The sequence below is a fragment of the Lampetra fluviatilis genome, chromosome 19 (assembly GCF_964198595.1).
Source record: "Lampetra fluviatilis chromosome 19, kcLamFluv1.1, whole genome shotgun sequence".
Lineage (NCBI taxonomy): Eukaryota > Metazoa > Chordata > Hyperoartia > Petromyzontiformes > Petromyzontidae > Lampetra > Lampetra fluviatilis.
In genome coordinates, this window is record NC_136293.1 from 14,188,314 (window position 1) to 14,204,194 (window position 15,881).

At 41.8% G+C, this 15,881-nt stretch overlaps 1 protein-coding gene across 1 annotated transcript; it reads right to left on the reverse strand.

Moving 5' to 3' along the window:
* Positions 1–3,867: 3,867 nt before the first annotated feature.
* On the reverse strand, positions 3,868–11,116 carry LOC144937518 (uncharacterized). Its single transcript, XM_078864762.1, has 3 exons — positions 11,056–11,116; positions 6,124–7,124; positions 3,868–4,121 (listed from the first exon to the last, which is right to left on the reverse strand). The coding sequence occupies exons 2-3, from the start codon at positions 7,122–7,124 to the stop codon at positions 4,001–4,003; spliced, it is 1,122 nt and encodes a 373-aa protein (XP_078720888.1). The 5' UTR covers positions 11,056–11,116; the 3' UTR covers positions 3,868–4,000.
* Positions 11,117–15,881: the final 4,765 nt, after the last annotated feature.

A 15,881-nucleotide genomic window follows, 5' to 3' on the forward strand; every position in this document is an offset into this window, starting at 1 on the left:
CTTTCGTGACTGCAAGGAATCATCTTCTTAGGTTTTTTCGGTAAAGTCACGTAGAAAGTAAAATAAAATAACAAAAAATGTGTTGCCTCCGAAACGTCGTGATTTTTGTTTTTATTTTATTTTACTTTCTACGTGACTTTACCGAAAAAACCTAAGAGAGGTGATTTCTTTAAACAAAAGGAAGGAGCAGCAATGGGCTCTCCCCTTTATCTCCTGCTATAGCAAATATGTACATGGAAAACTTTGAAACAAGAGCACTTGCCTCAAGTACATTAAAACCATCTTTTTGGTTTAGATATGTTGATGGCACTTTGGTTGTAAAGATACACCTTAATGATTTTCTAAATCATCGAAATGCACAAAACCCGGCCATCAAGTTCACCATAGAAACGGAGGTGAATAACACATTCCCTTTCCTAGATATTTTGCTTGGACATGGCCTAAATGGCAAAATAACACAGCGTTTACCGAAAGGGAACACACACTGATGCCTATCTGAATACAGATTCACATCACCCAGCTCAGAAAGCCTCTCTTTATCAAGACGCTCATACATTGGGCTAAAACAGTGTCAGATGGTGAGAGTCTAGTGAGAGAGATTAAACATGTTAAAGAAGCACTATGACAGAATGGCTACAATAATGCTCAAATTAACAGAGCACTGAATGCCAAATCACGATCGCAAAGCAACACTCCTGAAAGTGATCAGATTATTAAAACAATTAAAATACCATATCTCAGGAGTAACTGACAAATTAGCCTGTGTTTTGCAAAAGCAAAACATTAAACTAAGATTTGGTACAGTACACAAAATTCAAAAACTAGTATCTTGTACTAAAGACGAATTACCTAAAATATAAACAGAAGGTGTATAACGGTTAATTGCTTATGTGGCAGATGCTATATTGGACAGACGGGATATAACATCAGCGTAAGACTAAAAGAACACCAAAGAAATATTAAATGATCTCAAACACAGCTGTTGGCAGTGGCAGAACATGCTTGCCAACAAGGCCACTCAATTGATTTTGATAACCTTGAAGTGTTGTGTAAAACTAATTATTTCAATCTTGATTTGAATTTGAAGCTTTCGTGACTGCAGGAATCCATACTCTTTGGTTCTTTCGGTCAAGTCACATAGGTAGAAAAAATAAAATAAAAAATAATATATCACAACGTTTCGATTGCAACACAAGTGGTCGTCCTCAGGCAGAAAAAATAATCCAGCAGTGGAACTGCTGAGCCAGGAAGAACACAGCGAGAGAGCTGTTACAACAAGAGGTTATATATGTGGCGAAGGGCAAGCAGGCGGGTTCTGAGCTGGAAAGGAATTCCATCCCCGCACGCAAGCACGTCAGTTGTGTTCATGGGAGAGATTAGGGAGAGAGATTAGCATGAAATGAGCTTCCATCGCCGATGTTGATGGGAGAGATTAGGCAGAGAGATTAGGGGGATTAACACGTTAATGTCATGTCTATGTGTAACACAAGCTGCGGCGCTGTGAGAGGCAAGTGCGTCATCGCAAGAGAACCACCGCAACGGTGGTTGCACCAGTGAGACACACAGCCCATCACACAGCCAGAACCATCGATACATCGAGGCTAAGGGAGCAGAGGTGGCCATGTTAGTGAGACCCCAGCCCGTTAATGCAGAGGCCACCCACCTCAGCAGTACTTAACTCAGCTCACTTGGTTTCTCTAATCAAGGACATTTCACTGTCTCCAGATGATTTGCTTGTCAGCTTCGATGTAGCCTCTCTGTTCACCGAGGTACCTGTACCTGACACCATAGCAATCATTGAAGACTTGGTCCAACAGGGACTGAATCCTGATGTACCAACTTTGGTGAGGCACTGCCTTACCAACAACACTTACTTCATTTGGAATGGTACATTCTACAAACAAAATGAAGGTACCCCTATGGATTCTCCATTATCACCAGTGGTAGCAAATGTTTTCATGGAGAAATTTGAAACAGATGCCATCCTGACATCCACCCTACGTCCTTCCCTGTGGAAGAGATACGTAGATGACACTTTCGTCATCTGGCCACATGGCCAGCTAGCACTGAACCAATTTTTCAACCACATCAATTCCATACACCCATCCATCAAATTCACCATGGAAGTGGAAAATGATTGTATTTTTTCTACCTACATGACTTTACCAAAAGAAACAAAGAGTATAAACACATTATTACTGGCCAAGACTAATTAGAGATTCCATTGAAATTGAGAGAAATACATATAACTGTAATCGCTCTAACAGCTACAGGCTTAGTGCGGCCTGGAAGCGTATTATTAAAAATAGATATTACAATTCCTTATAGGGGAAACACATGCTAATTAACTGATTACTAACGTAGTACAGTAAAACCTTGGATTGCGAGTAACTTGGTCTGCGAGTGCTTTGCAAATTGAGCACATTTTTAAAATAAATATTAATTTGATAACCGAGCGAGGTCTTGCAATACGAGTACTGTACTACGTACAGTATACGCTGTCTGCCGAGCATCATGTGATTACAACTGAGCCAATGGTTCTTCTCTCTCTCGCCGCGGGATTGTGGGTAATCGTCTCCCATGCTCGGTCTCAGTCGGCGTGCCTCACTCGGATCGTCGACATCCGTGTGAGCGTATACTGTTAACTATAGTGTTGTGACCACGTGTGTGTGCGCAAGGCATTTTTCTATTTTGTGTCCAAGTGTAGTGACTGTTCTTTAGTAACTGTACTGCAACAATGGCCCCCTCCTCCTCTCCTCTCCCTCACACCAGCCACGATTAAATGTAATTAATACATTTGATTACTTTATATTACATTTAAATAATACAAATTTAAAAAGGTATTTTGTATTAATTTTTATATGAATACAGTATTTTTGGGTTGTGGAACTAATCATCTGAGTTTCCATTATTTCTTATGGGGAAATTCGCTTTGATATACGAGTGCTTTGGATTACGAACACGTTTCCGGAACGAATTATGCTCGCAATCCAAGGTTTTACTCTATATGATTACAATAACCCCCCCCCCCCCTCGGGTATAGTAATTGGGTTCAGTTATTAAACAATACACATTACAACTAATTACTAATCTAGAACCGATTACTAATCATAACAATTAACTGATTACTAATCTATTATATAATTAAAATACCCCCCCCTCTCCACCTGAGCTCTGCATCTGATTGGGTTAAATGATGACATCAACCTGCTGCTCTATTTAAGACCGGGAGCAGGTGGAGGGCTTCACTATTCTGGCAAATTGCCCCATGATGCTGGATGTAATTACCAGCGAAACGTCGGATTCAAAAATTCTAAATGTTGTAGATTCACTCTTCAACACACCAGTGGGCTAAAGTAGTGAACTATTTGTCTTTTGTCAACACGACACATTTTTACTGATTGGCCGTTTTGGGTGGTGGCAGGTTATGACACATTTATAAATAACGCGATCTTACCCAAAAACCTTTATGAATAGTTTTCCCACAACCTGCGGACATGGCTATAGCAGTCACAGAGTAAAACTAAAACAGTTTCTAAAGACTGCTCGAAGAAGACTACAAACTAAAATGCTAAAACGATTAATGTAATTGTCAGTTGCATGAAAAGTGTTAAGCTTTTATTTTTGCATGTAATGATCCATGAATTAACTAAAATCGATTCTCATGATTATGATAATCGTGCAAGAATGGATTATTTACATTTATTGAAATATTCTAATGTATGCACAACTGTGCAAGGGATGGCAAAAGGAGAGTAAAAAAGCACCACAGACAACATATTAGTCTTGAGTTACGGCCCCAAATAGTACTTGGGGGGTTGAATTTATTACATGTATATTTATATATCGTACAAATAATCACTGGAGTTTTAAACAAACAACACAAACTTGTAGAATTTTGTTCCCATAATCAACTCTTCGCTGGATTTAAAATAAATGCGTTTGCAAAAGCATTGCATTTAAAACGCACCCATATACTTTACGTTAACGGGCATCTTGTTTATTTCCGAGTCAAGCCCGCCATCTTTCGTGCCGAAACCCTGGTGATGGGGGCCTCCTCCGACATGGGGGGTCGTCGGTAAGACTTCCTTTGAGTGAGGAGCCAGCCATTGAGTTGCAGTCTGCGGCAAGAAACACACAACACCTTGATGATGCTGCAGCAACGCTTACAAGTGGGTTCATGTGTTGGACACGGGCTGCCTCGGATCATGGAAAAACCACACACCTGCCAGCCCATTACCAACCCTAATGTATATTGAACTTTTTTTCACACCATACGTAGCCAACCGTGAAAATCAGATGTGTGGGGGAAGAACAACAAGCCATGTGTGTACGACACGTATACTATGGTAACCCTTATTGCGGACATCACCTCATAGCTGCCACCTTCCAATTAATAACATAAGGATATGATAATGTATTATTAAATATATATTTCATTATTATTGTAAAATACATGGATGCAAATTACTTGTGACTCCTGATTACAAAGCAGACAGCTTTAGGAAGAATGTGCAGAATTAAGATATTATTTTGCATTAGAAAAAAATTGTAATTGTACATAATCAAGCATTTGAACATTACATTTAGTGGAACAGAGTATCCTCGTGTCTTTTTAACATTAGCAGAGACCTGCCCCAGATGATGCCACAAAATTGTTTCAGTTGTAACTTCAATACCCTATTTATCCATATACCCTGAAAAGTGTTTGTCAAATGTTAAACCAAAATATGTAATTCTCGAATAGAATAATGTACATATTCTTGGTTCTTTCGGTAAAGTCACGTAGAAGGGAAATAATAAAAAAAAATATTAATATGAAACAATAAAAATTATCACGACGTTTCGACTGAAACACAAGCAATCATCATCAGGTGTGAAATCCACAGCAAGAACATTTGAAAAAAGTGGCGGTTTTTCCTAACGTGGAAAAAAACGCCACTTTTCCACGTTAGGAAAAACCTTTTTTCAAATTCGTAGTGAGAAAAGCGAAGTTAACAGCCGCTTCGCAACTGTTTCACAAACACGGACTGTTTGACAGCCAATGCTTTGGGTGACTTCATCAATCCACCAGCCAATCGGCTTCAACGGGGATTTTGGAGTCAATTTTAATGGACACTAAATCTCTTCAGGGAGAAGAGCTAACTTCACATCTGACGAGGTGGACACCCTTGTTTATTATGCGAGTGTCCACCGCTCTCAAATTGACTCAACATTTGTTGGCAACAGGAGCTGCTGCTGCTAAATGTTGACAACCACAACCATAAGTCACTCAAATCGCAGTGGTGAGATGTTAACTTCCTTGCCTGGTATACAGGAGGCTGTGGGTTCGATCCCTCCACCTGTATACAGCATTGAGTTTGCATGTTCCCCCTGTGATCACGTGAATTTTTCTCCATATCCTCTGGTTTTACCCTCCACTTTTATAAACATGCATTGGGAGTATTTGGCTGCGAAATATGTCCACATGATAATCCACTTAATTGGGCTATCATTTATAGCCAGGTCACTTCTGAAAAAGAGCCTTATCTGCTAAAATAAGTTTTTTACCACAATCACAAAAAGTGCGCTAACATAACTACATACATAAAAACCTCTCAAACACAACTACAAAACGCAACAACTCCAAGAGAGAATACAAAGACATACAACTGCTCAAACACCTACAAACATGGGGGCACTATCCTTGCATGCAGCTGTGTCAGAGTGATAGCAGACTTAAGGCTACTCTGTATCATTCGCACATTCTTTCGGAAATTTATGCAATCCCCGTGCGCATATCCCGTGGGGAATTCGGAAATGCGGAAACGTGGGCCTGCACAACCCTAAACCGTTGTGTATGCAGTCCACTGGTGTAACAATCGGTGGCTGCTCCAATTCGGATCTCAGAGTGCCTGCTGTGCCGACATGGCAATACTGTAGCCGAGACACCAAGCAAGCCTCACCTGTCTTATCCGACTACGGCCAGATTCACATATTGCCAAATTAGCAAAAACACATAACTTCTCAGATCTGCACCAATATTTGATGCAGGAAAAATACATTTTCCAACATGGGAATCAATATCAAGATCTTCACGCAGTGGCATTGTGTCACAAACTTATACTGCTCATCACACGTTACCTGCGGTCCTCTTCAGACGTCGGTCTTTCTTGCTGCATCTTGGCTCCAGAATTATTCTGCGGTGGAGTGGAGGGGTTTCTCGTCATCTGGAGTTGTCTGGAGCGGTTCGACTTTATTGTAGCCTTGTCAGGGTTGCTTTTGGCCACAATTTTCTGCGCCACTCGCTGCTGTGCCGGCCGTGGTGGTCGTGGCGGGCTCTGTGGGGGAGCAAGAGGGACAGCCCCTGTCCGAGAAGCAATGGCTGGTCGGCTTCTCAAGACGCGTGGTGTTCTCTGTGTGGGGACCAGGTGCACGGGTGGACTGGGGACCACAAGTGGACTGGGAACTAAGTCCACCAATGCAGGTGAAATTAAACAATTTTCTACCTGTTCAGTTCTTCCAGAAATCAGCCTCAGGGCTTCATCAATATCAGGCAGAGGCTTGGCATTAAATTCACGACACAGCAACATATTTGCATCACAATTTGGTGCTGCTTCCTCAACATTCTCCAAAGGGACGAATGGTAATGCTTCTATCCTCTTTACATTGGACAGTCTGCGGCATGGGTTTTTCAAAGGCATATTGACGATGACCTTTGGGGAAATCATTCCTCTGAATTGGGTATCCCACAATTCCCTTGCTTGCAACCCATCCACCTTTATAATTTGTTCATCCCGAGTCTCAATGCTGCTGTTGCCGGTGAATTCGGACTTGATAGACCTCCTTTTCTTGCTGTTCAGAAAGGCCTGAGACAGCGTTGATCGTCTTCGTGGCTGCTTGGCTTGCGGCTTTGCATTTTCCATGGGAATTTGGTCTCCACTTTGGCACGTTGTGTGCGCAATTGCACTGGAGAAGCTATCCAATTGGCACAGCTCTTCAGTGAAGTTACCGACGAGCACCGGAGAGTGCGGAAAACCCATGGACTTGCGTTGCATCTTCATTGACGTGTCAGAAGTGGTTGCCAAACAGGATGATGATGATGTGATGTTTGCTGCACTTGAAACGTACCTTTTAGGAGCCATCTGTTCGAGCACAAAAAAATGAAAATGCTTTATGACAATCTTTCAATACAATGCAATGCTTGCACAGCATTTCCCACCTCACTGTATGTGGGCTGAGACCAGTTGCAAAAGACCGGCGTGATTTTTTGTAACTGAGAGCTCTGCACAATATCAGTAATACATTGTGCATGATAACAAATGTTCAGACGTACTTAGGATAATCAAAATGCTATATTTTCACTTTCTTGGATTTATGTAGGGTTCACTTGGCATCCAGTCATTCCTTCCCTTTTTCCCCATTTTATATAAAAGGTTGTGGCTCGGGAACCTCACGGTGGTTCTTTAGTGCGTGGCCCTAGGGCGACAGACGTTCAAGTTCATTTCAAGTTCATTTATTAGGTATAGCCCTGTGAGCCATTCGGCTCTTGAATCGGGTGCAACCGCAACAAACAAAAACATGAACAAAAAACATCTTAAAGTGATTATGTGATTGAGTGCAAACAGAAAATCCAAGAAAAGACAGCAAAATATTGCAGAAAAAGCACCGTATACCAACGCGGTGTGCAAAAATCCCATACCACGTACCACGTGAACGGAAGCATGTGGGCAATGACACGCTTGAAGACGTACATTACAAAATACGAATTATTTACTAAATATAAGCATAATAAATATAAATGTTGTTCAATGTAAATAACATAAATACATATTACATATTGATGAAGTATATTTTTAAATACATAAATGTTTTGTCTACATTTAGTATTTTGTACTGTACGTCTTCAGGTGTGTAGGGAGCAGTATTGCAGCGGTTAGTGCGCTGCGAACCCAGTCACCCGTGTTTGATTCTCATCACGGACAACATCAGTGGTGATTATCTGAACTGGTTCTCTCCTAAGTCGACTCAGCGTCGAATGAGTACCTGGAGCGACGATGTATCATCGTTACTGGGGATAAAGAATTAGAATCTGTTTGTAGATTGGAAGAATCCGATGGGTCAGAAACTTATAACAGGACCAAGGCAGCTGGGCATGGTGCTGGCCACCCCTTCGTGTAAAAAAGGATGTTTTTTTTGTTATATCATACCAGCCTCATGTACCATGCTGGTCTTCATAGGTGCTCGCTAACAGCCCTTGCCCAAAAGGTCTAGGGCTATATGGCAATGTTCTTCACAAATATTCAGAAGGGGGGCAATTTTGCCAATAAGACATCAGTGTGAGGGCCGCCACAATTTTTAAACTATTGGGTTTGACAGCCAGATGGGGTGTTTTCACATTTGTGTATTGTAGTGGGCCGCATGTCAGCGGCCGCACTAAAGGTCACCAAGGTCCGCCAGTGGCACGTGGGCCTTGCAAAGAAGAACTCTGCTGTATAGGGAATATTTTTTACTTGATAGGCTACGTGCTTCTGGCCACGTGGTAAGTGTGGCTCCCTAGGGCCACACGCTAAAGTACCACTATGAGTTAAAGCTTTCGTGACTGCAGGAATTCATATTCATTGGGTCTTTCGGTAAAGCCACGTAGATAGAAAAATAATAAAAAAATATCACGACGTTTTGATCGCAACACAAGCAATCGTCATCAGGTGTGTTGCGATCGAAACGTCGTGATATTTTTACGATTTTTCTATCTATGTGGCTTCACCGAAAGACCCAAAGAATACCACCATGAGGTTATAGTAATTTCGAATATAAAAAACCTGATTCCTCGACATGTGAATGAGATCCAGTCAATGTCCAGCCAATGTTAAAACATGTGCAGTCCTGCATTATGATCACGAAGATCTGCGACACAGATAATATGCACCACAACTCCAAATTCTGCAATGATCCAGTCATACTGTACATACAGGGCCTCCTCTACTTACAAACGAGTTAGGTTCTAGAGGTCTGCTCGTAAGTTGATTTGTTCGTAAGCCCAACTTTACTCCTATCAATTCAAAACCTGTTGAACAGCATGTACAGTTAACACGGGGAATGGCTATAATCTACTGTAGATGCCACTGGTTCTTCATGTTCTGCAGATGTAGATGGCACTGGTTGTTTATGTTCTGCAGATGTTCCCTCTGGTGCTTCTGTTTCCTCTCTACTCTCTTGAAAAACTTACCAAGAGATGTCTGCGCAGTTGCTCTCTTTTCATAAATCAACTTGTAACAGGACAATAGTATCTTGACTTAAAAGCTTTCGTGACTGCAGGAATTTCGGTAAAGTCACGTAGATAGAAAAATAATTTTCAAAATCACGTTTCGATCGCAACACAAGCAATCATCTTCAGGTGAAAAATACAGCAGGCGAACTGCTGAGGCAGGAGAAATATGATACAGTATATGCTTTCACCTGAAGACGATTGCTTGTGTTGCGATCAAAACGTGATTTTTTTATCCATCTACGTGACTTTACCGTAAGACCCAAATAGTAGACAATAGTATCGTGAACAGCTGCCAACACCTTAGTTAACCTTTCAGTATTTGGATCCTGAGACTCAAAACAAGCCAGTGCTTGACAGTGAACAACCACCGCCATCTATTGTTGAACTTACGACGCTCTGTCCGAAAAAGCAATTGAACATACGGGCAGGTTTGTTCGTATCTCTGAAAGTTCGTAAGTCGAATGTTCGTAAGTAGAGGGAGTCCCTGTACAGCTCAATATCAACAAACACGAATCCTACAACGATGAAAAAATATACATACAGCTTCATAAGAACCTGAATTCTGCAATCCCTTCAGACTTACCAATCTTCTTAGGTTTTTTCGGTAAAGTCACGTAGGTCAAAATTAATGAAAATAAATAAATTTTGACCTACGTGACTTTACCGAAAAAACCTAAGAAGATGATTCCTTGCAGTCACGAAAGCTTCAAATCTAGACTTACCAATATCAAGAATCACCTCTTAGCTTTAGGTCAATAACACCACATCTGATTCGTCACTCCCAAAAATCACTTTGTGTCATGATATTCAATAACTTGGCAATCACCATCCCAATCTCACTCGTTCCCTTGTTCCTATGTTATACTCACACTGTGTCTCTACTGTATCATTGTACGTCTCCCTTTACCTGTCTTTTTGTATCTCCTTGTCTTGTCTCCTGGTCTATCTCTCTGTATTTCTCTGCAGATCTTTATGTGTCCCTCTGTCCCGCTGTCTGTATCTAGACATGTCTCTCCTCCCGCCTAGTGGTGAAGTATGGTCCGAAAGAACCAAAGAATATGGTCAAGGAATGTGAAGGCCCCCTCCTCCCTCGTCCGGCAGTGGATTCACGAAACGGGATGTACATGCTTCTGTAGACAACTGCGTATAGCAAATATAACTCACAGACGAAGCGCTGCTAAGAATACGCCGCCAGTCTACGTTGCCGTGTAGATGTGATGATGATGCAGAGCAACAACGACAGTACAATTGTAGAAAAAGTTTGGCCGAGCCAGACATCGGCATCAGGAGTAGCGGACTGTGGCGTCTCCTTTGGTATTTGTTGATCGGGCATTGCGTTGCAGGGCAAGGCCCTCGACAGCTACTCTCATACTCCAGTAACAGATCTTTCGCCCTCTAAATAACGCGAGTCGATGTCCCGGATACAACACGGATACAACACGGCTACAACACGGTTATGTGTGACCCGAGGTGGAGCCTCCTCACACCGTCGCGGGTCGTGGCCTATGAACCATACTTCACCACACAATCCTTCTTTAGGCTGTGGAATCCGACGAGCTATAAAGCTCTTTATCACAGGTGTCCAGTAGGGGCGGGTCAGAAAGTTACAAACAACGCAAAAGAACCACGCCGGCCAGCGCGGGTTATAGAAGGCGGAGAGCGAATAGCGACAAGGCGGAGTGGGTGCGAAGCAGCTGCGTAGCTTCAGAGACGCCGTCTCGGATTTCGCGAAAAATGACAATGTCCACAGGATGACGACAGCCCTGGCCCTACCGAGAACGCGTCACCAAAACAGGTGAACTCACCTCACACGAGGCGAGGTGCTTCGATGGGGCCCCCTCGCCACTTGTTGCACCGCGGACTGGAGGCCAAGTGGCCAACCCAGGAGCTGACGACCGTTGGAGATTTCAAACTTCGTGACGCGCGTCACCGCACCTCCTGTGATTGGTTAATAGGGAGAGCGCCAACGTCACGAAACTGGATCGATTCGCGAATCGGTTTTCATATTAACCGATAATTCGATGCGATGGGACGACAGCCAACGTCTGTATTCTTGGGTCTTTCGGTAAAAATCTTGATTTGAAGCTTTCGTGACTGCAGGAATCCATACTCTTTGGTACTTTCGGTAAATTCACGTGGGTAGAAAAATAAAATAAAAAATAGTCACGTAGGTAGATGTTGACTTGAAGCTTTCGTGACTGCAGGAATTCATATTTTTGGGTCTTTCGGGAAATTTTCAGTTTTTTAAGTTTCATTTATTTGGTATAGCCCTGTGAGCCATTCGGCTCTTGAATCGGGTGCAACCGCAACAAAAAAAAATGAACAAGAAAACATCTTAAAGTGACTATGCGCAAACAGAAAAATCCAGGAAAAAACTGAAAAAATCTTCCAGAAAAGCACCGTACACCAACGCTGTGTGCAAAAATCCCAGTGGGATGCAAGTCAAACAACAACAACAACCACAAGACAACTTAGATTAAAGCCATCAGTCTAACTCCGTACTACAACAAACAAACATGGCTAAACCAATACACTTTTCGAAATCACCAAAATAAAGCCATGAAAGCAATGTAACAGTGATCATAGGAACTGTGACCGAAATTTCACAATAAACGACATAAACAACATGGACCACCAAACCCTTTAGCCATAGCTGGCTGCATGAGGCACTCCACAACAGGAGGAGCATCAGTAGGAGTATCAAAAAATTGCAATGCACCTTTAAAGATCAGCACACTCAATCAAAACACAAGATCATACTTTGCAGCGGTCATCCGGAGCGAAACATTTGATTTTAGGCCACTGAATAGCAGTGGCAAGCTCGGGGTGTACAACTCCTCTAGAGCAGTTTTGAGTGAAGATCTCATAGGTAGTTATTCAAGTTGAAGTTTATTAGCAATAGCATTCCAGACCCTGGGGGCATCAGTAGCAAAGGCCCTTCCTCCAGGATATGTACGGCAATAGGGAATGTGAAGCAGCTAAATGAGCGCAGACCTTAGGTCACATTTGTTCTTCGAAACAGAGAGGAGATCCAGCAGGTAGTGTGCGGATTTTTTTGTAAGTACATCGTGAATAAATAAGATCTGGTGCACAAGCCGTCGAACATTAAGAGATGTTAAGTTTGACCCAATGTAGAGATCACAGTGGTGAGTCCTATATGGGCAGTTCAATGCAAATCTTAAGGCCGAGTGATAAATTGAGTCAAGGTTCTTCAGTACAGTACTGGGGGCTGATTTATATTCGATATCACAGTAATCAAGTAGAGGCAGTATGGTAGCTTTTATCAATTCCAAACGGAACATTAAGGGGGAAGCAGTGCTTGTGTCAATACAGAAAACCAATTTTTATTTTTGTCTTTTTACCAATATAATCAATGTGATTCTAGATTTGAAGTTTTCGTGACTGCAAGGATCCATATTCATGGTTCTTTCGGTAAAGTCACATAGGTAAAGAAAATAAAAGATAAAAATAAATAATTTAAATCACGATGTTTCGATTGCAACACAAACAATCATCATCAGATGTGACGACCACAGCAATACATTTGTGAGCTTCAAAATTCAGTTTTGAATCCAGGATGACCCAAAGATACCTATAGATCTTGACTTGCTCTATTTCATAATTATTTAAGGAATGTAATTGGGGAAAAATAACTTCCTGCTTTAGTCCTGGTGAGAAGCACATAGCACCTTGGTTTTGGAGGTATTCAGGACTAGTTTAATAGCAACTAGCTGATGTTATAGTTTCTTGAAATCACCCTGGAGCTAAGCAATCACGTCATCCGGAGAGCGGCCAGTAGTTATCAGTACCGTGTCATCTGCAAAAATATTTACCCTGGAATGATCCAGGTCAGTGCCCAAGTCATTGACATAAAGAGAGAACAAGAGGGGGCCGAGGATGGAACCCTGTGGAACCCCTTTTGTTATCTTAACACTGTTTGACCTCCAACCATCTGTGAATACAGTTTGGGTGCGAGAAGAGAGGTAATTTTTTAACCATTCTACTGCGTGTTTGGAGAAACGGAGGCAACTTTGTTTACTAAGCAGGGTGTTGTGGTCGACTGTATCAAAGGCTTTGGACAAGTCAAGAAAAAGACTGGTGGGCAGCCAACCCGACGGTGGTTGGTTTCCCACCAATCAAAGGGCTGTCAGGTGAAAATTAGCATGTTAAAGAGAGATTAGCATACTCTTTGGTTCTTTTTGTAAAGTCACGAAGGTATAAAATAAAATAAATCACGACGTTTAAGGCGCAACACATCAGGTGGGAAAGCATGATGACGGACGCTTATGTTGCGCCCGAAATGTCGTGATTTATTTTATTTTATACCTACGTGACTTTACCGAAAGAACCAAAGAGTATGGATTCCTGCAGTCACGAAAGCTTCAAATCCAGAGATTAGCATGTTAATGGGAGATCGCAGAGCCGCAACCAAGGGGTCGGCGTGCAACGTGACTGTGTTGGTGTGAACCCTGTGAAAGCACGTTTGAAATGGGCGTAAAGCACAACTAACATTGGAAGGTGGTAGGATGGGAACATCATCGCCAATTATTACTTAAACTGGTTGATAACGTCCTTCTAATGATTGCTCAGTTGTCTTGGTTCTTTCGGTAAAGTCATGTAGAATGGAAATAATAAAATAATAAAAATAAAACATACGTGACTTTACCGAAAGAACCAAGAAGATGAATCTCTGCAGTCACGAAAGCTTTAAATCGAAAAGATTGCTCAGTTGTACCTATCTTCTCGGTTGAAATTGTTTATTATTTATAGACACAGACACAATTATGTATAATTAGCTATTTTTTCTCCTGATGACGATTGATTGTGTTGCGATCGAAACGTCGTAGTTTTTTCTCTTTTCTTTGAACCTATCTTACGTCCCAATCAAATGTATTGAAAAGGCATCCAAAACAGATCATCTGCCCATTGAGCTTAACTGAAATTGGGAATATTTTCCAGAGCCCCAATAAATAGTTTACAATTTTAACCTTCACTTTTCTGAAGCTGGTGATCTTTTTGATAATGTATTGGGAGTCACCCCTGCGCATGCAAATTCCTACACCCCTGTCCAAACATTAAAGAATTTAGTTTCCAGCCAATCCACGAAAGTAATGTTCTGAAACAACTGTCCTACCTCAAAGGGTCCTCCTCTACCGGAGCAGATAGTATTCCCGTCTTTGCTCTGCTAACTGTTGGTCACCTAATATACAAACCTATAGCCCATATTTTCAACCTGTCCATCAAAGAAGCATCAGTACCTCTAGAATGGAAACATTCCTATGTTCGTCCACTTCACAAAGGGGGCCCTAAAGATCATCCAAATAACTACCGACCTCTCTCAATTTTGTCCCCATTGATTACAATTTTAGAAAAATTATTGAACTACCAAATTAGCAGTTTCCTGTCCGACAACAATCTATTACATCGAAAAAAATCTGGGTTCCGAAAAAAATACAGCACCGCATCTGCTGCATTAAACTCTCTGAATCACATTTACAGTAGCCTTGATAATTATCATTAGCTGCTGACATTTGGGCTACGCCCATTTCAAACTTTTATAAACAGTTTGCCTTGGAAGCTAACCCCCCTTTTCCTGAAGACGACCGCTTGTATTGCGATCGAAACGTCATAGTTTTTTGTTATTTTCTTTGAATCTATCTACGTGACTTTACTGAAAGACCCAATAATATGAATTCCTGCAGTCACGAAAGCTTTAAGTCAAACCAACGTCTGCTTTCGTTCAATTGATGTAGACACAGAGCAACGACGACAAATTGTAAATGCTGTGGGTTTACTCTCGAACACACGGGTGTGCTGAAGTAGTAACTAATTGGCACTTTTATTTTCGTGACAACCCTTATTTATATTCACGCGATCTATACAAAAACATTTGTGATGGACAACTACAATTTCACATTCAAGTGGTCAAGCCAGATAACCGCATCAGGAGCAGAGGGGTGTATCGCTGTGATGATGTCTCCTTCGTACTTGCGGGTCATGGCATTGCGTCGTTATACGTTGTTATTGTCTGTTGGGGATGACCACGGTCGCACACTGCATCATCAGGGTATCCGCATCTACTGCTGCCATCGTTTGTGCAGTGGATGCAGCTTAGGGTGGATCATGAGCAGCATCGTAAAGAAAACCCCAGGGATCTTTTGCGTTGTTCAGCGTATTGATGCCCCCAGGGTCTGGAATGCTGTTGCCAATAAATTGAAACTTGAGTCACTACCTATGAGATATTCACTCAAAACTGCTCTAGAGGAGTTGTACACCCCTAGCTGCCAGTGCTATTCAGTGGCCTAAAATAAAATGCTTCGCTCCGGATGATCGCTACAAAGTATGGCCTGTGTTTTGATTTAGTGTGCTGATCTTAAAGGTGCATTGAAAAATTATAATACTCCGATTGATGCTCGTGCTGTTGTGGAGTGACTCATGCAGCCAGCTATGGCTACAGGGTTTTGGTAGTACATGTTGTTTATGCCATTTATTGTGAAAATTCCGTCACAGTTCCTATGATCACTGTTTCATTGCTTTCATGGCTTTATTTTGGTGATTTCGAAAAGTGTATTGGTTTAGCCATGTTTGTTTGTTGTAGTACAGAGTTATACTGATGGCCTTAATCTAAGTT